The sequence below is a fragment of the Pteronotus mesoamericanus genome, unplaced genomic scaffold (assembly GCF_021234165.1).
Source record: "Pteronotus mesoamericanus isolate MK-2021 breed Mesoamerican mustached bat unplaced genomic scaffold, CSHL_Meso_final contig_221, whole genome shotgun sequence".
NCBI classification, from domain to species: Eukaryota; Metazoa; Chordata; class Mammalia; order Chiroptera; family Mormoopidae; genus Pteronotus; species Pteronotus mesoamericanus.
In genome coordinates this window covers 8,370,932-8,397,477 of record NW_026555092.1, presented here as the reverse complement: position 1 = coordinate 8,397,477, position 26,546 = coordinate 8,370,932, and the positions used below count along the sequence as shown (strand labels likewise).

At 40.5% G+C, this 26,546-nt stretch overlaps 1 protein-coding gene and 2 non-coding genes across 9 annotated transcripts in view; all 3 read left to right on the top strand.

Moving 5' to 3' along the window:
* PUM1 (pumilio RNA binding family member 1) overlaps positions 1 to 26,485 on the top strand; it is a 118,354-nt gene extending 91,869 nt beyond the window's left edge. For 5 of the 7 annotated variants that reach the window (XM_054571878.1, XM_054571877.1, XM_054571874.1 and 2 more), the window contains 8 exons: positions 6,270 to 6,537; positions 8,263 to 8,392; positions 10,713 to 10,847; positions 13,966 to 14,103; positions 16,786 to 16,911; positions 18,556 to 18,677; positions 22,553 to 22,745; positions 26,152 to 26,485. In XM_054571878.1, the coding sequence (XP_054427853.1) occupies positions 6,270 to 6,537; positions 8,263 to 8,392; positions 10,713 to 10,847; positions 13,966 to 14,103; positions 16,786 to 16,911; positions 18,556 to 18,677; positions 22,553 to 22,745; positions 26,152 to 26,283 (1,244 nt within the window). In that variant the 3' untranslated portion in view covers positions 26,284 to 26,485. The remainder of the gene's footprint in view (positions 1 to 6,269; positions 6,538 to 8,262; positions 8,393 to 10,712; positions 10,848 to 13,965; positions 14,104 to 16,785; positions 16,912 to 18,555; positions 18,678 to 22,552; positions 22,746 to 26,151) is intronic. The other 2 variants (XM_054571876.1, XM_054571875.1) reach the window with 1 other exon arrangement.
* Positions 11,757 to 11,841, top strand: LOC129069540 (small nucleolar RNA SNORD103/SNORD85). The gene has a single exon (XR_008529035.1). It is a non-coding gene; the product is annotated as a small nucleolar RNA SNORD103/SNORD85 (small nucleolar RNA).
* Positions 23,612 to 23,696, top strand: LOC129069539 (small nucleolar RNA SNORD103/SNORD85). Its single transcript, XR_008529034.1, has one exon. It is a non-coding gene; the product is annotated as a small nucleolar RNA SNORD103/SNORD85 (small nucleolar RNA).
* Positions 26,486 to 26,546: the final 61 nt, after the last annotated feature.

Below are 26,546 nucleotides of genomic sequence, written 5' to 3'. Positions count from 1 at the left end.
ATTTAATAATGTTAATTAGATCTGTAATCCTTATTGGTGGTTTATATGTGGAATAGATGAAGCTGTTAAGCTCTCTTCTGCACCTAAAGCATGCATCTCTAATAAATTCCACCTCTTACCTCAACAAGAAAAAGAGTAAGGGGTGTAGATGTGAGTGTCCCAGGTCTGATTCTTTAATGGTTTCATGGCCTGCCTACTCAGAGTTTTCTCCATCCTAAATTCTCCTCCTTCCCATTCCCTGAAATCCTCCTTCAGGCTTATGGTTTTTGTCTTAATTTTCAGATTGTATCATTTTTAAACTCTTAAGATTCCATAAGTATATATAAAATTTATTATATACATGGTGACAATCCCCAGCCCTTTTCATGTGCCCTGGTAAAAAAGTATTGTGCTTGTTAATTACCACAGTGTTGAAATATGGAAAAAAAACAAAAAAAAAACAAACCAAAAAAACCCCTCAGAAGTTCACAATGTCCAGGGCAAAGAATACAAGCATTTAGTTTTATTGTGATAGATTTCCTGTCTTCTTAAAATTGATTCCTCCTGTCCTTTAAATTCAAGGTTATATGTGTCCTTAGTCCTTTAAGAAAAGCAAAGTTCAAACATCAAATGGTTATCTCTGTTCCTGCAGTAGATGTTTCTAATTCATTGTTCAGTAAGTTGTACTAATTTCAGATTGCTTACTAGTCTTGCTATGCCTTTAGGTACTTCTCCAATCTAAGTAGAAATGGAGTGTTTCTTGATTTCTCACCTGGTTTTCTGAAAGTGACTTGTCATCTGTAAGACTAACCATGTGAAAATGAACTTGGGCTCAGTATTATGCACTAAAGACAATTTATGCTTATTTTAATTAGGGCTACCTGGCTGTGTATTAGGGAGTGGATTGAGGAGAACATAGTAAACAGTGTTGTCTCTTCCTGCATTAAATACATAGCCAGATGTTGGTAGTCTTGGGACATTTTTGAAGAAGGCATGCCTTTGCCCATTAGGCATCTGTTAGATCTACAAATACAAAAAGCAAGTGAATGAAAATGCTCCACATAGCCAGACGGCATGGCTGCTGGCAAAAAACCCTTTCATAGACTTGTATAAAACAACTGAAGTACGTACATACTAATTTAGCATGATATATTTTTGTCCATTTACTTTCAATTTATATATGTCTTTATTTTTAAAGTGGGTTTCTTGTACACAACATATGCGTGGGATGTGTTTTGTGGTCCACTTTGACAATCCCTTGTCTTTCAGTTGGTGCATTGACATTCAAAGGATTGATACAGTTGGATTAATGCCTACCATATTTGTTACTGTTTTCTATTTGTTGCTTTTCTTCTTTGTTCCTGTTTTTGTCTTCTGTGGTTTTAATTGAGCATTTATATGATTCTTTTTTCTCTCCTTTCCTAACATATTAGTTATACTTTATTTTTAAAAATTTTTTCAGTGGTTGCCCTAGAGTTTGCATTACACATTTACAACTAATCCAGGTTTACTTTCAAATAAGACAGTACCACTACATGTGTAGTGCAAATACCTTATAATAAAACAATACTAATTTCTCTATTCATTTAACTTACATATAAGCATATATAATATAATTGAATACATTGTTGCTATTATTTTGACACACTTGTCAGATCCATTCAGAATGAGAGAAGTAAAAGTTTTTATTTTCTTTACATTGTTTCATTGGTGTTAATTCTTTATTTATATAGATCATAGTTTCTGACCTATATTATTTTCCTTCTCTCTAAAGAACTTCTTTTAACGTTTCTTACAAGACAGGTCTAGCAACAACACATTTCTTCAATTTTTGTTCTTCTGAAAAATATCTCTTCATCTTTGAAGGTTAATTTTGCAGGGTATAGAATTCTAGGTTGGTAGGATTTTTTTTCCTCTCAGTACTTTAAATATTTGACTCCTCTCTCTTCTTACTTGCATTTTTTTCTGAGAAGTGGGATGTGATTCTTATCTTTTTTCCTCTTCAGGTAAGGTTTCCAAAAACCCTCCTTCCCAATAGCTTGTTTCATGACTTTTCTAGATCTTTGATTTTCTACAGTTTGAAGAAGATATGCCTAACTGTAGTTTTCTGGCATCTGTCTTGCTTGGTGTTCCCTTCCTGGATCTGTGGTTTGGTCTGACATTAATTTGGAGAGATTCTCAGTCATTATTCCTTTAGATAGTTCTATTTCTTTTTTCTTTCTTCTCTTAATATTTCCATCATGCATATACATTCTACCTTTTGTAGTTATCTTACAGTCTTGGATATTAATTAATTTTTTGGAGTATTCTCTTTCATTTTTGGTTTTTGAGAATTGTATTGATACATCTTCCAGCTCAGATTTTTTTTTTTTTTTAATCTGTGTCTGGTCTGATAATAAGCCCATCAAAGGCATTCTTCATTTGGTTACGGTGTTTTGTTTTTAATCTCTAGCATTTCTTTTCAGTTCTTTACAAGGATTTCCATCCTGCTAGCATTGCCCATCTTTCTTGCATACTGTCTACTTTATTAGAGTCTTGAGCATATTAATCAGAGTTGTTTTAAATTCTGACATTCTTGCGGTTTATTTACGATGATTGCTTTTTGTCTTCAAATTGTGTTTTTTGCATTTTGGTTATCCATGCTTGCCTGACTCCCTCCCTCCCTATTTTTAAATAGCCAGGTCTGATTGATTACTGGTTAAAAGGAACTGATATAAATAAGCCTTTAGTACTGTGGTGGTAAGGTGTCAGGAAAGTCATGTGATCCATAGCTCATTCATTTACTGAGCCTATGCCTCTTGACTGCCAACTTCACTAGTGTTTCTTAGTATTTCCCGCTGCGGCTGGCGCAGTGCCCCCCCCCCCCCCCCCGTGCCCCCTGTCCCCCCCCACCACCCCCGCCCCATGGGACAGGATGCTTTGAATAGGCTGGATTTACATGTTTCCTCTCCCCAGGTCAGTTAGCCTCTGGCTATCTAGTTTCCCCAGGGGGCTTTGTTATTAAGGATAGAGTGCTCTGGCATATTTCAATATTATTTTCTCTTCACTGCTGGAAACCTGAGAAAAATTTTCTCTGATATTTATGGTGGCACATGCCTCCTCCTTCACCATATAACCGAGTCCCCCTTCCCCATATTTTAACCGTCAGAGTTGTCTATACTGAAGCTCTAGCAATTTGTCAGTTACAGGGCAGGTTTTCCTATTCGGTACTGGTTGTCAGTGGTTTTTGTTTGAGTTCCTGTTCTGATAAGCTGTGGTATGACTTGTATTTGTCTGTCTGTTTCTCCAGTTTTAAGGAAAGTATTTTGCTCTGTGTCCTCCCTTGTCTTATGAATCCAATAAGAATTGCTGATTTTTCAGTCTGTTCAGCGTTATACTTGATGTTGGGATGGAGTGCGACTTCCATTTTTCTTACAGGTGGAACTGGAAACCTGCATACTAATTTAAACAAAATATTGAAACCCTTAATGTCTGTGGAATGTTGTCATGGGACATAGCTCTGTGAAATCCACCACTGTCAAATAATGTGGAAAACCTTACAAGATCACTAAGAGGCTCCATTTGAGGCTCTCTGTGAAATTTTCTTTTTAAAACAGGGGTTGCAAATTCAAGTACTATTAGGGTCAAGACTATGTAGATGTGTAAACCATAGTGAACTGGAAAACACATTTCTGCATATTCCCCATCTGAGGGTGATACTTACTGATGGCCTGCTATTTTCCAGGTACCTTTTCACAAAGAGGAAACTACAGTTTTAAACAAAAGTCTACTTTAAGCATTGGTTTATTGTTCAGAGAAAAATTAGTTGGCAAAAGCAAATATGCCTGTGAATCGTTAGTTTGCCATTTATGTTGTAGTGTCTGGGAAAATTTCTTTTTCAAATTTGTTTACTTTTTCAGTAACAGAAACTGTGTGTGTATGCGCGCATGTGTATGTGAGTGTGTGTTATGTGTGCCTGTGTATGTTGTCTGGCATCCAAGAAGACCAGAACCCCAAATCAAAACCGTAGGACAAATGTATAAATCTTTATTGTAGGCTTTACCCATGATGTACTCCAGTATTTGCGTCCAGTGTTAGGGATTAGTCAGTATGCTTTTGATCAACAGCAACAAAATCAAATTAATTGTGGTGTAAACATTAAATGTGTCCATTGGCTTATGTAAGTGTAGGGGTAGTACAGCGTTCAGGGTTGGTTCCTGTCATTCAGCCTTATCACAAAGGATCTAGCTACCTTCCATTTTATAAGGATTGGGCCTTTTAGAAGTGTGGTTCTGTTTCTCTGTTGATGTGTAACTTTTCCCTAAGTGTTCTTGTTAGTGACCAGTTTCTTAAAATACCTTTAAATTATTTTCAAAATATTGTGTGTTCATTCCATTCCTTCTCCTTAAGCATGTTCCTTACTATTTTCATACTCTCCCAGTACCTGTGACCTACTTGATTACCATCTCTTTGCCCAGTTTCCCCCAATCTCAAGTCAGGGAAGAAAGAGCAGGCATATGGCCACTGTTCTCTTATATAAGCCCCTTCTTTCCCTTTTCTCAAAAAGAAATGTTTTCCATTTGAGTTAAGAAATATTGTGGAATTTGACAAGAATAACAGTGTTCTTTAGAATAAGAAAGCTGATATAGCTGAATCTGAAAATGACTTGTGTAGTTGCAAGGGCACTGACTCTGGAGTCGAGTCCTGTGACAGTTCTCGCCATGGTAATTTGTGTCTTTGGATGAGCATTATACCTCTTTGGGCCTTAATTTTCTGTTAACAAAAAATGTCAGTGAGAATTTAATAGAAATCGTGTATAAAATGCTTCTTATGAGCCTGGCTTAGGACAAAGGCTCAGTAAATGTTTTACAAATTTTAATATGGAGCCTTTTCCAGTTGGCTTCATTACCTTCATTAAGACGCAGACCTTTGAAGCTGAGCCCTAGAATTCTGTAGAGAAATCCAAGCTGGGTATATTTTGGTAGCGACCGTTAATCTCCAAAACAGACATTCATTAAAACTCATGAAGAAGCTCACCTTAAGTGACTTCTCATGGACCCTGAGTTGTTATTCATATACATACTCTTTTTTTTTTTTGGCTGATGTGTATTTCTTATCTCCTTTGCTTTTTTGTTTGAAAGGATTGGAGATGGACAAAAAAGGCTTTGCAGTCTTTTTTTTTTTTTACATTTTATTTATTTATTTTTAGAGCGAGGGGAAGGGAGGGAGAAAGAGAGGGGAGAGAAAGATCAATGTGTGGTTGCCTCTCACATGTGCCCAACTGGGAACCTGGCCTGAAATCCAGGCATGTGTCCTGACTGGAAATCGAACCAGTGACCATTCGGTTTGCAGGCCAGCACTCAATCCACTGAGCCACACCAGTCAGGGCAACTTCGCATTCTTTTTATAGTACACTTTAAAGTTTTAAAAAATCCACCATTGTAAAAAATAAGACTTTTGGGAATATATACTCATTATAATTTATTGCTCTGCTTTACATTTTGAAAAGCCAGTTGTTACTATTTCTATTTTGCCTGTCTAGGAATTCACAATTATTGTTCCCTTGTCACCAGTCACAGCAACACTATCAGTGGCATGAAAATTGTTGTTACGGCAATCATTTCAGGCTCTGTCTCAACAGGTGTTAAAAACTGCCCATTCCTGATGAAGAACTTGAAAACCTTCCATTTTCAAAGCACATGTCCTTTTTTCCTAACCCTTATGTGTAATCCTTAGCCTGGAGTGCATTAGTGATTTTAAGACATATTTAGTGGCAAACCATCCCTTCAAAGTTTTTTGGGAGCTCCCTTTATATAATAGGCACATTTGGGAACCCTGTTTTTGTTTGTTTGTTTGTTTTAAGGGAGGGTTTCAGATGGGAGTGGGGATTATTCCCTAACCGCAGCACTCTCCCCATAGCTTGGGGTGGAAAACCACTGAAGTGAAGTTTCCATGCATTTTTTGTTTCCTGATTCCTTGTGCCTAGGTTTAGAATCACACACGGCAGGCAGTTTACTCATTATTTTACTTACTAATGGCTATACTAACTATTGTTTCGGTTTTGCTAGCAGTATCCTTTCAGTGGTTAAAAGCAGTCCCCTGATAATATTTGTGCAAAAGTTTTCTTTCCAGCTTACTGACTTGTCCTTACAGAAGCCGTGGCACTAATAGAATTGAGTCTTATTACAAAAGCAATAGAATTGAAGAGGAATCAGAACTAGAAGCAAGCTTTCATGTGTGGGATGCTTTTCCACTCTTGAACAGAGTTCCTTAAGAATGAGTCTTGAGTTCTCCTGTTCTGTAACCAACAGGAGGACTCACAAATGGCAGTGGAAGATACATCTCTGCTGCTCCCGGCGCTGAAGCCAAGTACCGCAGTGCGAGCAGTGCCTCCAGCCTCTTCAGCCCCAGCAGCACCCTTTTTTCTTCCTCCCGTTTGCGATATGGAATGTCTGATGTCATGCCTTCTGGCAGGAGCAGGCTTTTGGAAGATTTTCGAAATAACCGGTATCCCAATTTACAACTGCGGGAAATTGCTGGGCATATAATGGAATTTTCCCAAGACCAGCATGGGTCCAGGTGAGGACTTGGTTTTAGGAGCTAAGGTAACTGAAATCTTAATGCCTTAAATTTCATGCCTCAGATGAGAGTATGTGCTAAGTAAATTGCCATAAAAAGAATTAAAACAGTTTGCCTCTTAGTATACTCCCCATTATTTCAGAGAAATGTGGATTACGAGGATCTCCGGATACACAAGTGATTAAAAAGAGCCTTTCAGAAATTGGGATCAAATGCTTAATTAAAACAAACTTTTTTTTTTTAAAGAAATCTTTTTACCTTTCTGAAAGATTGATCTGGTTTCCTAGTTCAGGAGACCCCCACAACATGGCTACAATGTAAGAAACAGAAACACTAAGGCAAAGACATGTATCTGCACATGTTTGTTGCTTTAATCCCTATTAAGAATTATTCAGATATAAGTTTCTAATTCTGCTGCTCAGGAGTAAGACAACTCTACCATGTTTCTTTGTTGTTTCATTCTGTAGAAGTGAGAGTCTGCATAGAGGTAAGAGAGAAGCTATTACAAATCAGACTTTAGCTTGGTTTATCCGTCCCTGTTTAACTATTCCAGTAGGCTTCACAGAAAGAGACCCTGGTCCTGGGGAGAAAGCATAATTATGATGTTACTCATCCTTTTTTCCTACTTACCTACTTTTCTCTTTCTCTTTGTGCCCACTGAAACAAATTCTGAAGACCTTTCTCATTAAGTTCTCCCAGCTTGCTACTCAGCAAGGATTTCTTATATTGAGAGCCTATAAACCAGGCTGAGAGACAATATGATTTTTTTTTAAAATTCTCACCCAATAACATACTTTGATTATAGAGAGAGAGGGAGAGAAATATCATTTGGTTGCCTCCTGTATGTGCCCTGACCGGGGATTGAACCTATGAACCTTTGTTCTATGGGACAGTGCTCTAGCTGCACCACACCAGCCAGGGCAACATGCCGGTAGTCACCTGAACTAAAAAAGGCAAACTGAGTAGCTACTACTTCAGAATACCTTGTAGACATTTATAACAACTGTTCCGTATCCTAAATGACTATTGCTTCATATGCATATGAGGTAAAGAATGTAGTAAGGACCATAAGCTTTGAGCCTCTTAATGTGGGAAAGATTTCTAAAGGAAAAAGTCAGGTGGAGTTCTCCTTGTATTATGTGCCTGCCTTCACCCCCTTCTCTCTTTTCCTGTCCCCCTCAAACCCATATAAAAATTTTGTGCGTATGTCCTGTAAAGAAATATGCTAAGACTTAAATCTACTTTTTTTTAATTTTAAAGATTTTATTTACTTATTATTTTTAGAGAGAGGGAAAGGGAGGGAGAAAGAGAAGGAGAAAAACATCGATTGGTTGTCTTTCGCATGCTCCCAACTGTAGACCTGACCTGCAACCCAGGCATGTGCCCTCACTGGGAATCGAATCGGTGACCTTTTGGTTCACAGTCTGATGCTCAATCCACTGAGCCACACCAGGCAGGGCTAAATCTACTTTTAAAAGGTCAGTTGATTTAGGGTATACCACAAATATTTTTCTCTTCTTAAAAATTCTTCAATTAAGTGAGCTCAAGGGATTCATTTGAATAATACTTGTGTGTTTGTGCACCCGCATGCATCTGTGCCTGTGTGAACGTACATAACAATACATACATAGGTTCAGAAATCATACATTATATAAGTTGAGCTCATTCTTACTTATTTCCAAGTTCTTAAAGTGCTATGATTGCCCTTTTTACTTTGTACTTCAGATTCATTCAACTGAAACTAGAGCGTGCCACACCAGCTGAACGTCAGCTTGTCTTCAATGAAATCCTCCAGGCCGCTTACCAGCTAATGGTGGATGTGTTTGGAAATTATGTCATTCAGAAGTTCTTTGAAGTAAGCCTTTGTTCTTTCTGTCATTTGACTTTAGAGAATTTCCAGAGCATTTTGATTTTCATTATATGTTTTTAGAATTACAATCCCATTCTGGTCCTCAAAATGAAGTATGTGTGGTCTTTTTAAAGAGTTCCTTTCTTTCTTTCTTTTTTTTGGGGGGAAGTATCTACTCCTTATATATGAGATATAATTGACATATAATATTGTGTAAGTTTAAGGTATATAGTGTGTTGATTTGATACACTTACTGCAAAAGGATTCCAACTGTAGTGTTAACTGACACCTTCATCATGTCACATAATTGCCTTTTTGTGTTTGTGTGTGGTGAGAACATTTAAGATCTCACTTAGCAACTTTTAAATATATAATACAGTATTATTAGCTCTAATCTACTTGTTGTCTACGAGATTCCCAGAACTCACTTCTTTTATAGCTGGAAATACAGAGTTTCTGAAAGTTTTCCAATTCATTTGCAGCAGTGTTTCGTGTAAATGCCCAAGCAGATGATGCCAGTCTATTTTAGAAATGTGTTTAGAGGACCATTGTCCCTGTTTAATCCAGTACATTATAGTAGTTTCACTAAACATGTCATTTGGGGGGGGAAATAATTCTTGTAAGACAACTTTAGTAGTATCACAATAAATTGTTTTGAAAAATAAATATTTTTTTAAAGATTCATAGGGAATTATCTTTGAACAAGAACTCTAGTGTTTTTCATCATAAACTGCAATTGTGAGGATTCCTGAATGCGTCTTGGGTCATCCTTTGGCTTTGGTTCCTTTGTTTTCCTCCATTAATGTGAATGATATTCTCTTTTATTATCATTGCCTTTGGAAAGAATTAATGAGATTGTTGGATGAGTGTCTGTTCCTTACTGAACTAAACTGGCAGAAAGGCAGGAATTCTTGCCTTACCACTGTAGCCCTGGTGCACTGGGATCTACAACCCCAAGGTATAAATCCATAAAGGAATGAAGCATTGAGGTGAAGAATCAAGTAGAGGGGGAAGTACTGAAACTATACAGTACCAGCCTGCCACAAAAGAAATTTGTCAACTTCTTATATGTCTTTTTTTTTTTTTTTTTAAGATTTTATGATTTTACTTATTTTAGAGCGGGGGAAAGGGAGAAAGAGAGGGAGAGATAACATCAGTGTGTGGTTGTCTCTTCCATGCCCCCTGCTTGGGGACGTGGCCTCGCAGCCCAAGCATGTGCCCTGATTGGGAATTGAACTGGTGACCCTTTGGTCATAGGCAGGCACTCAGTCCACTGAGCCACACCAGCTAGGGCTTATTTTTTACTTTATTTTACTTTTTTTGATCTCTGAAGATTTTAAAAATGGCTATATCTTCCTAACTTTTCTCATAAAAACAAATTTTTGATTAAAGACTTGATTCTCCAGCCGTGAACTAAGAAATCAATCTAAACATGACTTAGACTATTTTTTCACTGCAGTTTTGTCAGATATAAAAATACAGATATCTCCAGCTCCAGAGGTTAAAGTAGCTAGTGGTGGCTGAACGAATAGTGCATTATAGTCATATGATTTGGGACAAGCTACAGAAATTCCCTCAGTAAGAGAAAGTTCCTGGACCTTAGTTCCCTTGTGTAGAAAAGGAGTGGATTAGGCATAAAGTCTCTTCAGTCTTGTGATTATGCTATTCAGACAAAACAAAAAATCCAGAGGTGGAAAATCATTCTAGAAAGAATTTTAACATGGTACAGCAGTACCTCTTGATTCTACTTCCCCCCAACTCTGTTGCCTTGTATAATAGATAATATCAGTTCTTCTAAAGATCCAAAACACTAATTCGAAACAGTGTCCATATATGCTTTGGCTTAAATTGCATGTAATTGAAGAACTTTTTTGTCTGGTCCTCAGACACCTGAAGTGCTATTGATTTGTTGTAGGAGTCCTTGAATCTTCCCCAGGCATTGGCTAAAGCCCTAATAAACAACGTTTCCCATATGGATTATTAGAGTGAACAGATGCACTTGTAATTAATTGAGTATAGATTTTTAAAATAGTATTAATGAATTAATAGCAACTTTGAGCTCTAAGTACGTTTAGCAGATATTAATAGTGAAGCTACTACTTTTGGTAGCCAAGAAACTTTTTAACATTAGAAACAGTTCCTAGTAATAAGAGACCGAGAACTACTTTGTTGAAGAAACGCAGGTTTTTTAAACAAGAGGTTTAATACTAGGTGACTGGGCTAAAAGGGGTGGGCCAGTGGTTGATAAAGAATAATGAATGCATTGCTTTCTCTGGTTTCTTTCCTTCTACCTAAGTAATGGTGTTCACCCACACATTATGTCTAGTTTGGCAGCCTTGAACAGAAGCTGGCTTTGGCAGAACGGATTCGAGGTCATGTCCTGTCATTGGCACTGCAGATGTATGGCTGCCGTGTTATCCAGAAAGCTCTTGAATTTATTCCCTCAGACCAGCAGGTACTTGTAAGTTTCCCCTTTAACTTTTCTCTTGGTGTTTGATGTTTCTCCATGGTACGTGTGGTGAGCCTTGTAAATTGTCAGGTTTTAGTTTTCTTTTACAATTTTTCTTTGGTGCTTGTGGCTGCCTTTCTGTGCATGGCAAGTGTGAACTGTGCAATTTGTAAATTTATAGTAGATGAAGTGTCTTGTTAAAACCATGGGTATTAGACACTTCGTTCTCTTCAACAACAACTTAGGCTTTAGTAGTTGCAATTTTACAGGTGGGTTTTTTGTTTGGCAAGAGTTGAAAGATATAAGATACTAGTAAGTTGTCATTTTCTTTAGCCTGAACTGACCACTCCAACAAAGCAAACATTAATCCAGTCCACCTCCTATTTTCCTTCACTTGCTCGCTCTCATTCATTCACCCCACCACCATTTACCGAAGGAGTGCCTGCCCAGTGCAGTGGCAGGCCTGGCACACAGACCTGATGCCCACTCGGTGCCAGACGCCAGTGCAGAGATGGCAGACTCCTCCCTGCCCCCGGAACACAGTGCGGGGCAGCTCAGCGGCCTGCAGGGGGCCGAGAGCATGTGGCCCAAGTCTCTGAGGGGAGGCTTTGCAGGAGGAGAAGTCCAGGCTAAAGAGGAGTCAGGCAGAAGAGGGAGAGAAGTCTGAAGTGCTGGGTGCTGTGAGTGGGCGCTGACCCAGAAAGCCCCTGCCGCGGCCCACGGCGTCAGACGCAGTCATGGTGCAGGTCCCGCCAGGCTCACCCAGCCCCGCAGAGACCACAGGGCCCAGGAAGCCTAGGGCACTGCCGGGCCGGTGTGCTGCAGCTCTGCGCTGTGAGCCCTGGGGTGCTTCTGATTGGGCCCCTCAGCCTCTGGGCTCTGAACTCACTCCGCCCTTCACAGTGGCGGGGATGGCCTCGTCCTGGCAATGATGAGCCACTTGCCCTCACTGAGAACAAAGTTCGGTAATGAGAATCTTTGTTATGGACTCAAGTTCTGAGCCAGACGAGGCACCTGCCACCTGCAGTTCAAAGCAGAGCAAAACGAAACACCACACTGGTGTTAGCGATGGTGGCGGAAGGCTGGGGGAGTCCAAAGTCCTTATGTTGTGAGACTCAGAAGTGCGTGAAGGCGGAATGTTGGAGACGCACAGCAGGGTTGGAGTTTGTTCTTTCAGTGCTCAGTACTAGAGGATGGCACAGTGATACAGTGGTGTTGTATGAAAGCAATTAGAGGCAGCGGTGAGGCTACTACTTTTAGTTTTCTAACAAAAAACGTTCATAATTTATCAGTTTTAATTTTACCCGGGATTTTCACGGATAAAAATAACATGGTCAAATCTTTCCTTTTTAATTTTCTGGTTTCTTTCTTTCTTTCTTTCTTTTTTTTTTTTAATAACATGGAAATTTCTTCCTGCTTTTGACCTTAATGCCCATTTACTGAAAGATACCAGGAATATTACAAATTCCAAGAAATTATTTTTTTCTTTGCCCTCTCCCATGATTGTGATGACATGTTGATTTTGTCTCCCAGTTTTTCAGGTTTTACTATTTTCTGATTGGATCACAACATTGTAGCTTTTCACCTCCCTCTCCTTCCCCCAACTCTTGTTCTTTCTACCCTGTCTTGTCCTTGTTTTTTCCTGATCTGGTCTGACATCTTATTCTGGGCCTGAACTTCTCCTGCTATGAATAATTTATTGTTTTCTAAATACAAGTTTATTATTTTGGTGAAATGAACTCATCTCTAGTGGTTTCTTTGGACTTAAGAAAATATTTAGGGAAGCCACTTCCCCTTCATTTCAATTATAGGTGTTTCTTGCCTTTATATAGGCATCATTCTCTACTTATCATTTCCATAATTGTATTTCCAGAATAAATATTTTTCCCTAACATTTGATTAATTGCTTTAGGTAACTTTCCCAAGTTTATTGCCCTTTGCTTGTCCCTGGCATTGTAATACTGGTTTTTAAAAACCAGAGCATTTCTTAGATGGTTTGACATATTCAACATCTTGAGAATTTAAGACTTTGCATTCATAAATGTCACCATTTTATACTGACTTGTAGTCTTCCACCATACATAGGGAGTCAGTACAGTGGAGCTAATATACAGAGATTGGATACAGCAGGGAAACTGGGTAGCAAGTACCAGGTTCCTAGACATGCATGGTACAGGTATGCAGCTTCAAGAGACCTGAAGGAGCAAATTTGGGGGAAGGGGTCCAGTCAAAAAAAATCTCATCTTGTTTTCTATATACCCTGGTCATTCTCACCCATGCCCTATACATACACAGACCCCTCAGTGTTTCCCCTGTGTGTTACCTGAGTTTGGACACTATTCATTAATTCACTGAGAGGACTGTTCTGTTGACATCGCAGTCACTGTGGCCTGGTGGAAACATCATGTTGGAGTCACAGACCCAGGCTAGATTTGGTCACTATCTGTAGTTTTAGATACATTACTTAATGCCTTTTAGAATCAATTTCTTTATATATGAATGGAGGGGTTGTGGATAAAAAAATGTAATTGACAGGTGGTTTATTGACACACACTGTTTTGCCATATACAGGAGCCATTTTGCTTGTATTTGTCTCTTGCCAGTCTTGGTCTATGATTTAAACAAGTCATTTAATTTGTCTGTCTTGGTTCCATACCTGTAATAGTGTGTAGTCCATAGGATTGCTACGAGGATTCATTGAGTCAGTGCATATAAAGCAGTTAAAAGTATGCCTAGTCTATAGTGAGCACTAGATGAACAACTATTAATGATAATGTGCACCTTACAGGGTTGTCTTAATAGAAACATGTTGAATTGCATGTGAAATTCTGTAATGTATAGTTCATATAGGTTCCATTCTATTTGAAGATGTCTACATTTTTTAATCTCCCAGGGGACTTTTACAAGTTAGTAGCTTTTAAAAGACTGGTTATTGTTACAAGAAGTTTGCTAACATGGAAACATTCTATTTATCATTTATTACCATAATGCCACATTTGACATGTTTCACTTTCATTATCATGGAGTCCCTTCCTGCTCAGTGCTTTTGTGTTTGGTAAGGTGAACATTGATTGTCCAGGTGTTTGCTTGCTGTGATTCTGGTGGTGCTTTCTTTCCTTGTCTCCAATAGAATGAGATGGTTCGGGAACTAGATGGCCACGTCCTGAAGTGTGTGAAAGACCAGAATGGCAATCACGTGGTTCAGAAATGCATTGAATGTGTGCAGCCTCAATCTTTGCAGTTTATCATTGATGCGTTTAAGGGACAGGTAAGTGACTTAGGAAAGAAATAAGGGAAACAAATTGATACATGTTTCCATTGTGATCAGAGAAGAGGACAGGATTTGTGGAGTGTTCTCAAGTGCTCCAGTAAACAGCAGCTCTGTTCAGTGGTGTCAGACACCTGGCTCTGTGTACCGAAGTTTCTTTCTCCTCTTAACTGTCTGTGGATCTTCTCTCCATCATTAATGCAGATGTCTGCTCATGTTGGGATGAGCTAGTCATCAGAGTTGTTGTGGTTAAATCTCATATTCGAAGAATAAATTTTTCCTTTGGTTAAGTACTGTTTATCTTGATGTTTAAAAGTTTTAATCATTTTAAATTCAAGCCATTTTCAGAACTAATCTTGCAGGTTATATGTGAATATATGTTTAAAATAACAAGGTTTCTTGCTTAATTTTTTTGTGGAGGTGGGTAGGGTGGTGATCATATTGATATGAACTCTATTAAGCGGCAGCACAGCTAGAAATAGCTTTTATTTACTTATTTTTATTTAGCTGTATGTCACAAGAGCCTGTATGCTCTTAGCACCAGTTTCCAAGCACAGTTTTCTTATACTATGGTTTTTCTAGAATTGCCCTTTAATTCACTATTGTCATTAACTTCTTTCACACACACACCCCCACCCTCACACCCCCAAGTCTTCATACCCCTCCCAAGCCAGATGGGACAAGAGAGTGAAACATCGCTTTTTGGGTGTGCCCAAATTTTTTTCACAAGAGGAAAAAAAAGGGAAATAAGCAGATCTTTCGGGTGTAAGTTATGTGTACTGCTAAGCCTAGATTGAAATGAGATTTTAGAGTTTTTTAGGTTTTGGGATTTGTTCAAATATGGCAGGGGAATGTAAATTACAGATATTAACTCAGGGAGTAACTGGTATTTTCTGAGTTAATGAAAAAAAAAGTAGATCTTTTTATTTCAAAATTAAGATCTTAATATTTTTTGAAATATGTAACTGAGAAAGTAACATTAAACAACTAAATGGGAAAGAATATTTTCAAGATGAAACTGCCAGAGTTAATAACCAGAATATATAAAGAATCCCTGTAATCAAAGAGAACAATATAAATTAATGTGACAATGAGCCAAAAGCATGGATAGGTAGAAGAAACACAAATTTCCTGTAGACATATGAAAAAATAATTACATTTTAGTAATTAGGAATATGCAAAATAAAGCCACAAATGATAGACTACTTTCTACCCACTGGTTGCGATGTATTGGCAGAATGTGGGATGTGATCCACTGCTGCTGGGAATAGATATTAGCACAACTGTTTGGGAAAATTTAGTATCATCTTTCAAGATCAACACTTATATTTTCTGTGACTTACACTCCTGGCCTAGGTGTATACCAGGTGAAACATCTGCAGATGTACATCACAGGCCATATTTAGACATACTCAAAGCAGCATTATCCTCCTAGTAGGAAAAGACTAAAGTATCCAGATGTCCATTAGCAGAGAATCGGATGAAAAATTTTAAAATAAAATCCCTGTATACTTACTGAACATTATACTGTACAGCTATACAGAGTAAACTTCAGAAGCCCACCATATTCTAAATAAATATTTGAAACATAAAATTGAGTGAAATAAGTTGTTCCAGACTGTTATGTTTAGCATTTCTGTAGTTATAATCGAGCAGAACCATGCAGTATACTGTTTAAGTATGTAGTTGTACACATGACCCTACATATATAAAACCACATATAAAGCACATAGTGCAGTGACCAACACTTCTAAATATATAATAAGTATTAGGTATTGTTAAGGTTTTTACAATTATCGTCATTTTTTTAAAAGATTTTATTTATTTTTTAGAGGGAGGGAGAGGGAGGAAGAAAGAGGGAGAGAAACATCAATGGATTGCCTCTCTTGACGCATCCCAACTGGGAACCAAACCCGCAGTCCAGGCATGTGCCCTGATTGGGAATCAAATTGGCGACCTTTCGCTTTGCAGAGCAACACCCAACCCACTGAGCCACACCAGTCAGGGCATATTGTCATTATTCTTGATGACAAACCTGAGTTGCAAGTTGATCCAGGTCATTTGGCTAGGAAGGGCAGAACCAAGATCCGGTGGTCTGGACTTGAAGCCTGTGTCTTATCTTGCACCAGACTCAACAAAAGAGCCTCTCTGGCATATTGCTAGAAAACACCCGAGGTCAATTCAGAATGTTACCTTATGATTATGTGAAAGCATAACTTTTCTGTTTTTCTCATTCCCCAGCCCTTTTTCTGTTTTCACCCGTTCTTTGGCGTGAACTCTTAAACCAAGTGTATTTTTCATGACCTCAGCGAATTCTGTTCCTTTCTAGGCTCCTTGGAAAAGTCCTTTTCAGCTCTGAATTCCTAGAATAGTTAAGAAAAGGGTTTACATACAAACATACATACGCACCTTATTATAGAGAGAACTTAATGTTATATTTATAATTTGAACTTTTGAGTCACACTAGAAAATAATATCCTGGCTTTGCCATTTACTATCTGTATGACTGTTGACACATTATGTAAACTATAGGAGATTCCATTCTCTCATCTGTATGTAGAGAATAACCATGATTGTCTGTGAAGGTCATTGTGAAGATTAGTGGGGTAATGTAATTAATAATCTGAAGCATTGACAGTGACGGCTGTTACTTTTGGCTTTCTTACCGTTTGTCTGGCCTAGGTGTTTGCTTTGTCCACGCATCCTTACGGCTGCCGAGTGATTCAGAGGATCCTGGAGCACTGCCTCCCTGACCAGACACTCCCTATTTTAGAGGAGCTTCACCAGCACACAGAGCAACTTGTACAGGTAGTGGAGTTGCCAGTAGAGTAACTGCAAACACCTGTGGGCTCATGCAGGCCCAGAGCTTGTGTGTTTTCTCAGCACAGGTATCCATTCCAGTAGAGGATAATGTTAATGTGTTTAAAATGCCCGCTGAAGCTTTTGGGCAAGTTATCATTTACCCCAGCCTGGTTCATGTTTTGTGAATGCAGGTAATAACTAGAGCCTGGCCTTGGAGCACAGAGCTATGCCTGCTGGAGCTCTGCTGTGTACTAGCCAGCTGTGTCACTTTGGGCAGGCCGTTTTGTCTCCATCTCAGTTTTATGATTTCAAATTAACTAAGTAGATTAGTTGATTTCTTTCTAGCGTTGATGCTTTCTTTTGCATCTACCACTACAAATTTCTCCCACGTCATACTAACCATTTGACTACTTCTGCGTATAGTATGTTATACTGAAGCAATTTTCTTAAAGCCAGAGTTTATATCTATTAAAAATGCTTAAGGCTTTAAAAATGTCCAAAGGCCCAAAGATGTCCTGAAGTAATTTTTTTGGGGTTAGCATTTGTTTTTTGTTTTGGTGGCAAGTGTGATATTGTAAATGTATTAAATATTCATTGTAGAAGAACTTGAAAGTGCAGAAAGTAACAACAAAAGAAATTATTTGTAATCCTGCCATCCAGAAGGAAACATACTTGGCATTGGCACTTTTAAAAAAATATTACTTGTATGCCTTTAATTTTTTACATCTTACAAAAACCATACTTTTGCCTTTAGAATTCTTTACACACGTTTATTTTTTCAAAGTGTCTTTCACTTTAGGTGAATGAGGATGTCCGTTATATGCTTGCTGTGTTATTTAATTAGGAATTGTCTGTTTTGTTCGATGTAAACTTTGTTTCCAGTTTTTCTTTGTTGTAGATAGGCACAGTAACTATTTGTACATTTCTGTCAGAGAAAACTATTCTTTATTGCCACCTACCATCCTTTTTTTGTTTGTTTTTGCGTATAATATTTTACAAAGAACCCAACTAGGCTCTTTGGGCGTGCATGCGTGTGTGTGTGTGTGTGTAACATATATATAATATATATAAAAATATGTATATTTATAAATAAATATATATAAAAATATTCCATTGTCTAGTAGCAATGTGTTCATGTTTTGTAATCATAGGAGAAATTGTCATTACCTATTTTTAAAATTCTTACGTGTTCATTAGTATTCAAAAAAGCCATCAGACATCAGAGTGTTGTAGGAAAACAGGAGTTGATTAGATAAAAAGACCTAGGAAACCTCTGAACTCATTTTTTTAAAAAAAAAATTTGTATTTATTTTTATTGTATAAACCCCCATAGCCCTTTTTTTAAATTGGATTTATTGGTGTGACACGAGTTAACAAAATTCTATAGGTTTCAGGTACACAGTTCTACAACACATCGCACTGAATTATTGTGTGGTTACCCCCCCCAGTCAAGTCTCTGTGCATCACCATTTACCCCCCATCCTCCCCTCCACTTCCCCCAATCTCCCTCCCCCAGCAATCAGCACAGTATTGTCCGTGTCTGTGAGTTTTTTGTTGTTTTTTTGTTTTGTTTTGTTTTGTTTTGTTTGAGGCCTCCCCACAAATGAACTCATTTTTACATGAATTTTATTTTTGTTATTTCTTAAACAGGATCAATATGGAAATTATGTAATCCAACATGTATTGGAGCATGGTCGTCCTGAGGATAAAAGTAAAATCGTAGCAGAAATTCGAGGCAATGTACTTGTACTGAGCCAGCACAAATTTGCAAGGTATGGGCTATGAATTACATACTCTGTTTCCCAGAAGAGAGGATTAAATAGTATTTTAGGTCTAAAGAGAAGGAAAGAATTTTCATTTTAAAAAAATGTTTCTTTTTCTTAAAGTATACATAATTTAAAAAGTCAAGTAGTTCTACTACAAAGCATAAACATAAGAAATCCGTTAGTGGGTTTCTCATTTCCCTAGAGTCAACCCCTGGCCAGTGCGACTTGGTTGGAGCACTGTCCTGTAACTGAAAGGTCTCCAGTTCAGTCAATTCCCAGTCAGGACGCATGCCCGGGTTCAGGTTTGATCCCTGTTTGGGGTGCATGCAGGTAGCAGCTGATCGGTGTTTCTTGTATCAATGTTCCACCCCAAACCCCTGAATGAGAATAAAATAATTTAAAAAATATATATAAGTTTTGCACTTTGGTAAACTCAACATTTCATTAACTTATTTGTTTAGAATTACAAAATGTTCTTTATTCACTTTTCTCTTTGGCACATGAATTAAGAGGCAGTGTACCATATCTATGTATAGGCCTTCGTAGTCTCAGAAGCGATTTTTCAGTCTTCTGATTATACCAGTTTAAGTATAAAATGCACTAGTTATTCTCAGGTTGTGAAAGATGTTTTAGGTAACTTGCAAGTAGCATAGGTTGGAGAAGAAATTGATTGCCCTCCAATGGCTTAGTGATTTGGCCTTCTAAGTAGAATCTGCATAATCTGCCATACATGTAACACAGTACTTTATATTTCTCTCTTTTTTATAAGATTTTTATTTTTATTATTTATTTTTAGACAGCAGAGGAGGGAGAGAGAAAGAGAGGGAGTGAAACAGTGATGTGTGGGCGAAACATCAACAGTTGAGTTGTATCACTCGCCCTCAGCTGGGGACCTGGCCCACACCCCAGGCATGTGTTCTCACTGAGAGTTGAACCAGTGACCTTTTGGCTCATAGGCTGACGCTCAATCCACTGAGCCACACCAGCCAAGGCTATATTTTTCTTCTCTGGTTTTTAGGACAAATTGCAAGGCATGTGTGACTCATTATCTTGATGTTTTTAAATAGTTTATTTTTAGTTTGTAAAATCTTAAAACATCTTAGCATGGAAAATGGAGAAAAGAATTAAAAGCACCCATAGATCCAGAGTCTTAATAGCCTAATCATATCAGGGGTTATCTTGTAGGCGTTGTGTTGCGTCCATGCCCTACCTCCCAACCAGGGAAATGGGTACCTGAATCTCTTAGGTCTCTCCTCCTGGCCACTGTCCAGTTTACTTTTTTCTTCATTGTATTTACTGTCTCACCCTTGGATATAGTGTAAGTGTTAATATTACAAAGACTTTTGGTCGGGTGATGACTGAACAGCTACTGTAGACCCTGCTCTTCCACAGATAACAATGATAAATTGTGGACAAAATGCCAAAAGAAAAATCTGAAGGCATTAAGGAATGACCAAGAGCAGGTAGATTGGGGAGTGGGACTATTGATACTTGGAAGAAAGTAATTGCACTGGGAAATTGCCTTCCCTCCTCTTTGAAAACTTTTTTATTGTATTAAGATATAATTGACATATAACAATGTGCAACTTTGTATACAATGTGTTGGTTTGATACATTTATATATTGCACTATGATAACTACAGTTGTGTTAGCTACCTTTTTATCAGTCACATAATTACGGTTTTATTGTGTTGAGAACCATTATGATTTAGTCTCTTAGCAGCTTTGAAGTTTATGATACAGAATTGTTGCCTGTAATCAGGACATTTTCTATTTTTAATGGCTTTTAGCCTGTAGACTCTTCCCAGTCTGCTTCAAGCTGGGCTCCTAGGTTGGGGAAGAAAATCTCCAGTATTCCCAGAAGGCAGAGTTTTGGGAAATCATGGCAATAGAAGTGACAAAATGACAGGGAAAAAATCCTGAAAAGGAAGAGAACTATGGGAGGGAGTGTTTAAACTTCCCAAATATGTGGTTGACTCCTCAGTTACATTTACATGGGACGCACTCCAGGCAGCCCAGCTAAGCCTAAAAGAAATGGACCGAGATTTCACCTGCTGCTTGCTGCATGGGAGAAGCTCACAGTTTGAGCTCAGTCAACTTAAGTCCACTAAAAAAAGTGGTTGGAGAAGCAGCCTTCTGTGGAGGAACATAAAAGAACTCAGTTTCTACAGTTTGTCATTTTCTGTGTCTATATAACAGGAAAATGTGACCTGTGCTCAACAAAAAAGAATAAAAAGAAAATGAAAACAAAACAAAACCCACCCAGATGTTGGAGTTAGCAGAAGAGGATTATAAAGTAGCTATTTTAATTATACTCAGGGATATAAAGGGAAATATGCTGGTAATGAATTAAAATATAGCAAATGTTAGTGAGAATTAGAAGCTTTCTTATAAAAGAAAACAAAATGGAAATGAAATATATCCTCTAAAATAACATTTAATATATGGCCTTAAGAGTGAATTAGAGTCCTGGCTGGTGTGGCTCAGTGGATTGAGTGCTGGCCTGCAAACCGAAAGGTCACCAGTTTGATTCCCAGTCGGGGCACACGCCTGGGTTGCAGGCTAGATCCCCAGTTGGAGTCATACAAGAGGCAACTGATCGATGTATCTCTCACACATCGATGTTTCTCTCTCTCTCTCTCTCCCTACCCCTCTCTAAAAATAAATCAAATCTTCATAAGTCTATACTTTCCTAATTAAAAAAAAAGGTAAATTAGAGGAAACAGAAGAAGGAACCATTAAAATTGAAAATAGATCAGTAGGAATAAACCAAAAAATAGATTAGCAACTTTCTGACATTTTTAGTGGTCATTCAGAATACAGAGTAAATTTTTATTGACTCTGCAGCACAAGCACATGTGCACACATGTAACTGAACCTGTGTTGTCCATGACTGGTTCTGATACTTAACTGTTCAGTTTCGTTTTTTTTTAAATAAAGCTGGTCACAAATCGCTAAGTTGATTTTATCCCCACAAATGGGCTAGAAACCACAGTTTCAGAAACAATAGAATAAACTTTAAAGACTGAACCCATACTGATCAAGTGGAAGCCTTTGGCCAATTGGGATCCCATAGTGGTAGCTGATCTACCTGCTTGCTTTCTTGAAAGGCTGCTGAGAATTGAGTCCTCCACCCAGAAGAATGAGTGTCCTGTCCCCAACCCATTTAACAGAAAATCGTGTTCTAATCCTCGCCCCTTTGTAGAGAAGGTGGGCCTGGAGCAGATGAAGATGCACCCAGTCAAGCAGTCATGAAAAGTGTTGAGTTCTTTTTATGAACATTTGTGGCTGCCTTCGTGCTCTCGGGACCAGCCCAGAAAGAGCATAACTCCCTTTTCTGCAAAGGGAGAAGCCAGTGGCTATTGGATTCGTTTCCACTGTGCTGCGCCTTCAGCTCACGCCAGAATTGCATGGTACTGAAGAAGGAAGGTGGGGGGAAATTTGTCCTGTATCACTGTATCCAGAGGCTCTTGTCTTAATTGGATTTGATAGGTTAGCTCACCAGATATGATATATTCTTTCACTCCATATGTTGATAGAGTGTGGCAGTAGGGATATAGACATAAGGAAGACTTGTTCCTGGTCTCAGTAAGCCACAGAAGTGAAAATAGGTTTTGATTTATGTGGAAAGTGTGCTCATTTACTAGTCTGGCTGTTAACCAGTCTTATGAACCTTGTGTTTAAGTCCCTTCACTTACCTGGGCATGGTTCACTTTGGAAGCCACAGAAGGCAAAGGTAGAGGGTCTCAGAAGCAAACAGTTGATGAATTAATCTTTCAGAAATGTTAGATTTCTTGCTGCTGATCCTGAGGTCATGGCGGAGACCAGACAACCACTGGATCCCTTTCTCTAAGAGTTGTCCCTGGATTGTCTCATTACAGCAATGTTGTGGAGAAGTGCGTCACCCATGCCTCCCGCACGGAGCGTGCTGTGCTGATCGATGAGGTATGCACCATGAACGATGGTCCCCACAGTGCCTTATACACCATGATGAAGGACCAGTACGCCAACTACGTGGTCCAGAAGATGATCGATGTGGCAGAGCCAGCCCAGCGGAAGATAGTCATGCATAAGGTAGGCCAGGCGAGGCAGGTCTCAGAGAAAAAGTGTGCGAGGCCTTGGGTTCTTCATGTTTCTGAAATGCAGAAGAGGGTGAATATCTTGCTTCTTTCTGCAGAATTTGTCACTGGATTATGTCTTACGTTGTGTTCCCCTTTCCTTTTACATGGAGTGATCATTGCCCCATGTTTGCCACCCCTCCTTTATCAAAAGCTCAGTGTTGTGAGAGAGTCTTACACTCAGCCCTTGAGAGGGCTTTCCCTCCCTCATCTTCAGGCCATGCTTTTATCCACTTCCTCCCAGGAGCCCAGCTTCTCAGTCCAGCAAATCAACCCCCTTGCCTTATTTCCTTTTTTCCCTCCTCCCTCTCATTCACCCCACCACCATTTACCGAAGGAGTGCCTGCCCAGTGCAGTGGCAGGCCTGGCACACAGACCTGATGCCCACTCGGTGCCAGACGCCAGTGCAGAGATGGCAGACTCCTCCCTGCCCCCGGAACACAGTGCGGGGCAGCTCAGCGGCCTGCAGGGGGCTGAGAGCATGTGGCCCAAGTCTCTGAGGGGAGGCTTTGCAGGAGGAGAAGTCCAGGCTAAAGAGGAGTCAGGCAGAAGAGGGAGAGAAGTCTGAAGTGCTGGGTGCTGTGAGTGGGCGCTGACCCAGAAAGCCCCTGCCGCGGCCCACGGCGTCAGACGCAGTCATGGTGCAGGTCCCGCCAGGCTCACCCAGCCCCGCAGAGACCACAGGGCCCAGGAAGCCTAGGGCACTGCCGGGCCGGTGTGCTGCAGCTCTGCGCTGTGAGCCCTGGGGTGCTTCTGATTGGGCCCCTCAGCCTCTGGGCTCTGAACTCACTCTGCCCTTCACAGTGGCGGGGATGGCCTCGTCCTGGCAATGATGAGCCACTTGCCCTCACTGAGAACAAAGTTCGGTAATGAGAATCTTTGTTATGGACTCAAGTTCTGAGCCAGACGAGGCACCTGCCACCTGCAGTTCAAAGCAGAGCAAAACGAAACACCACACTGGTGTTAGCGATGGTGGCGGAAGGCTGGGGGAGTCCAAAGTCCTTACGTTGTGAAACTCATAGAAGTGCAGGTCAGGAGGCTGGTGAAGGCACAGGGAATGTAGGAGACGTGCGGAAGTTTAAAGCATGCCTCTTCCTTCACCCAGCAGATGCCCGTTAAGCACACATACTCTATAGCAGGCTCTCCTTTTGACAGGGCTGCTGTATTGGTGAGTACAACAGTATTATGTACAAATAGTTACAGTGATGCTAGGGATACATCAGGGAGAGCCCTGTGAAAATGTTGGCAGGGTGCCTCTTCTAATGGGGTATAGAGAAGGCCCTGCAAGAGTGACATTTGAATAAAGCCCTGAAAACCTTTCTAGGCAGAGGGTACCTGGCATGTGAAGGTTTGGAAGCAGGAGACAAGACAGTGTATTTGAAGTAGTAGGAGCAAGTTCATTACAGCAGGACTGTGGTGCAAAAATCACATTCACATTTCAAACAGTTGTCCTGGCCGTGGCTGGTGTGGCTCAGTGAGCTGAGTGTGGGCCTGCAAACTGAAGGGTTGCGGTTCAGTTCCCAGTCAGGACACATGTCTGGGTTGCGGGCCAGGTCCTGGGTTGTTGGGGTGTACGAGAGGCACCTGATCAGTTTTTCTCACATTGGTGTTTCTCTCCCTCTCTTTTCTCTCTCTAAAAATAAATGACTAAAATCTAAAACAAAAACAAAGCCCTGGCCAGTGGGTAACATGGGACTGGGAAGCAGATGAGGCAGTGCGGAGGCGGGGTGGGCGACTGCTGCGACAGTTAAGCCAAGATGATGGCGGCTGTGGGATTGAAGGGGGGGTGGGATAAGGTGGGGCTTAGCAGTTGGTTGGATGAGGGAGTTGGGTCATAAGCATCTAAAGACCTAAGAACTGTGACCTCTTTCCCTGCTAGGCTGTATGCTTTTTAGCAAGAGGAAATATTAAGAGTGGAGTAGGTAATCACCTCCCTTCACCTCCCTTTAAATAAGTAAAAAGTGGGGTTCCATAATGTAATACACATGCATCCTCATGGGTGTTCAGGTTTTTTGTCCTGCAAAGGAGAGGCATGAAGGTTTAGTGGCTGGACCCATCGATCAGCCAATCCCAGAGAGGGCTATGAAAGGCTAGGGGGTTGAACTTCATGCACTAATGACAAAAGCGTTAGCCAGGCAAACAGTCCTCACTACAACCCAAACAAACGTGTAGCATTATCACATTCTTTTTTACAGATGAGTTTCAGGAGGTTAGGCAGATGTCTTGGTCACCCACCTCAGAATTCGAGCTAATAACTTATTAATAATAATTTTTCCTCATAGGCTTCTAAGTGAGAATGTCATAGCTGATATGAGTCTTTGGTTTCTAGGGCCACCTGGCCCTTCCTTGCTTTGAGGGCGCAGGTAAAGAGACAAGCAGTTGTCCTCATAGAGCTCTTAATCTAGAGAGCTTGTCCGGAGTGTCTGAGAATGCAAGTGCGGTGTGGATGGGGAAACGGCATGGTTCTTAGCTGTCGGCGCAGGGATGGATGGTCAAACAAATGGTTGTGAACACTGGGTTACATGCGGTAGCTGATGTGTGTAGAAAACGCTATGAGCTCACAGGAGAGGAAACGTGGCCTGGCTCTCTGGGACACGCGGGACTCCTCAGTGCAGGCGTGGCCCGGGAGGGGGACCCGAGGAGAAGGCTGGGAGAGCTGGGCGGAGCGTGGCTTGGGGCGGGGGCGGGTGCAGCCAGCACAGCAGGCAGTGCCAGGGAGCCTGTGGGGAGGAAGATAATTTCTGGGGGAGCCAGCCAGTTGGCTCAAATACCCATGCTGTCCCTTGTTAGCTATTTAACTTTGGATGAGTGATTTCACCTCTATGCCTTCATCTTTCTCATCGGTCAAATGGAGATTATCACACCTCCTTTGGGAGGCTTAAATTAACAAGCCTGGCTCATGTGAGTCATTTTTATTGTCATTAGTTGCTTTCTGTGATCCTGTGTGAACTGGAAGACAGGGTTTGGCGGTGTGTTAGGGTCCACAGTGCCCTGAATCTCCCCCTCGCAGGAGAGCCACGGTGCCAGGTGCGGGCCGGGAGGGCAGAAGGCGTGCCCCGGGGAGGCTCCTTGCAGAGTGGGCGTGGGCATGGGCAGTGTGATCATCGGGATGGACTTCCTCCGCACGCTGTCCTGGGAGTGGTCCATGGCTGCCCAGCCTCCACCCTAGAGCCCTCATGTCCTGCATGAGCACGCAGGGTGGGAGCTGCTGGCCTCGTCTATGGGTCAGTGTAGCTCTAGAAGTCGGCTGCTTGGGCCACACCAGCCAAAGGTACTGTTTCGGGCTGTGCGTTCTTGTATGCATGTGGCGCTGCCTGGGAGCCCGCCCACTCGAGTGACACAGACTTGTGCTTCCTCCCCAGATCCGGCCCCACATCGCGACTCTTCGCAAGTACACCTACGGCAAGCACATTCTGGCCAAGCTAGAGAAGTACTACATGAAGAATGGTGTTGACTTAGGGCCCATCTGTGGCCCCCCTAACGGTATTATCTGAGGCACCTTCACCTGTCCCCTCATTCCCACTGACCTCACAAGCCCACTGGTGAATCCAACCAGCAACCAGAATCGTTCTAGTGCAGAATCTGAAAGGGGTAAATGGTTGCGCCAGGATTACCTTCTCCAAAAAAAGGAATCAAATCCACAAGTGGAAAAGCCTTTGTAAATTTAATTTTATTACACATAACATGTACTAATTATTTTTTTTAATTGACTAATTGCCCTATTGTTTTACTGGTGTATAGGACACTTGTACATAGG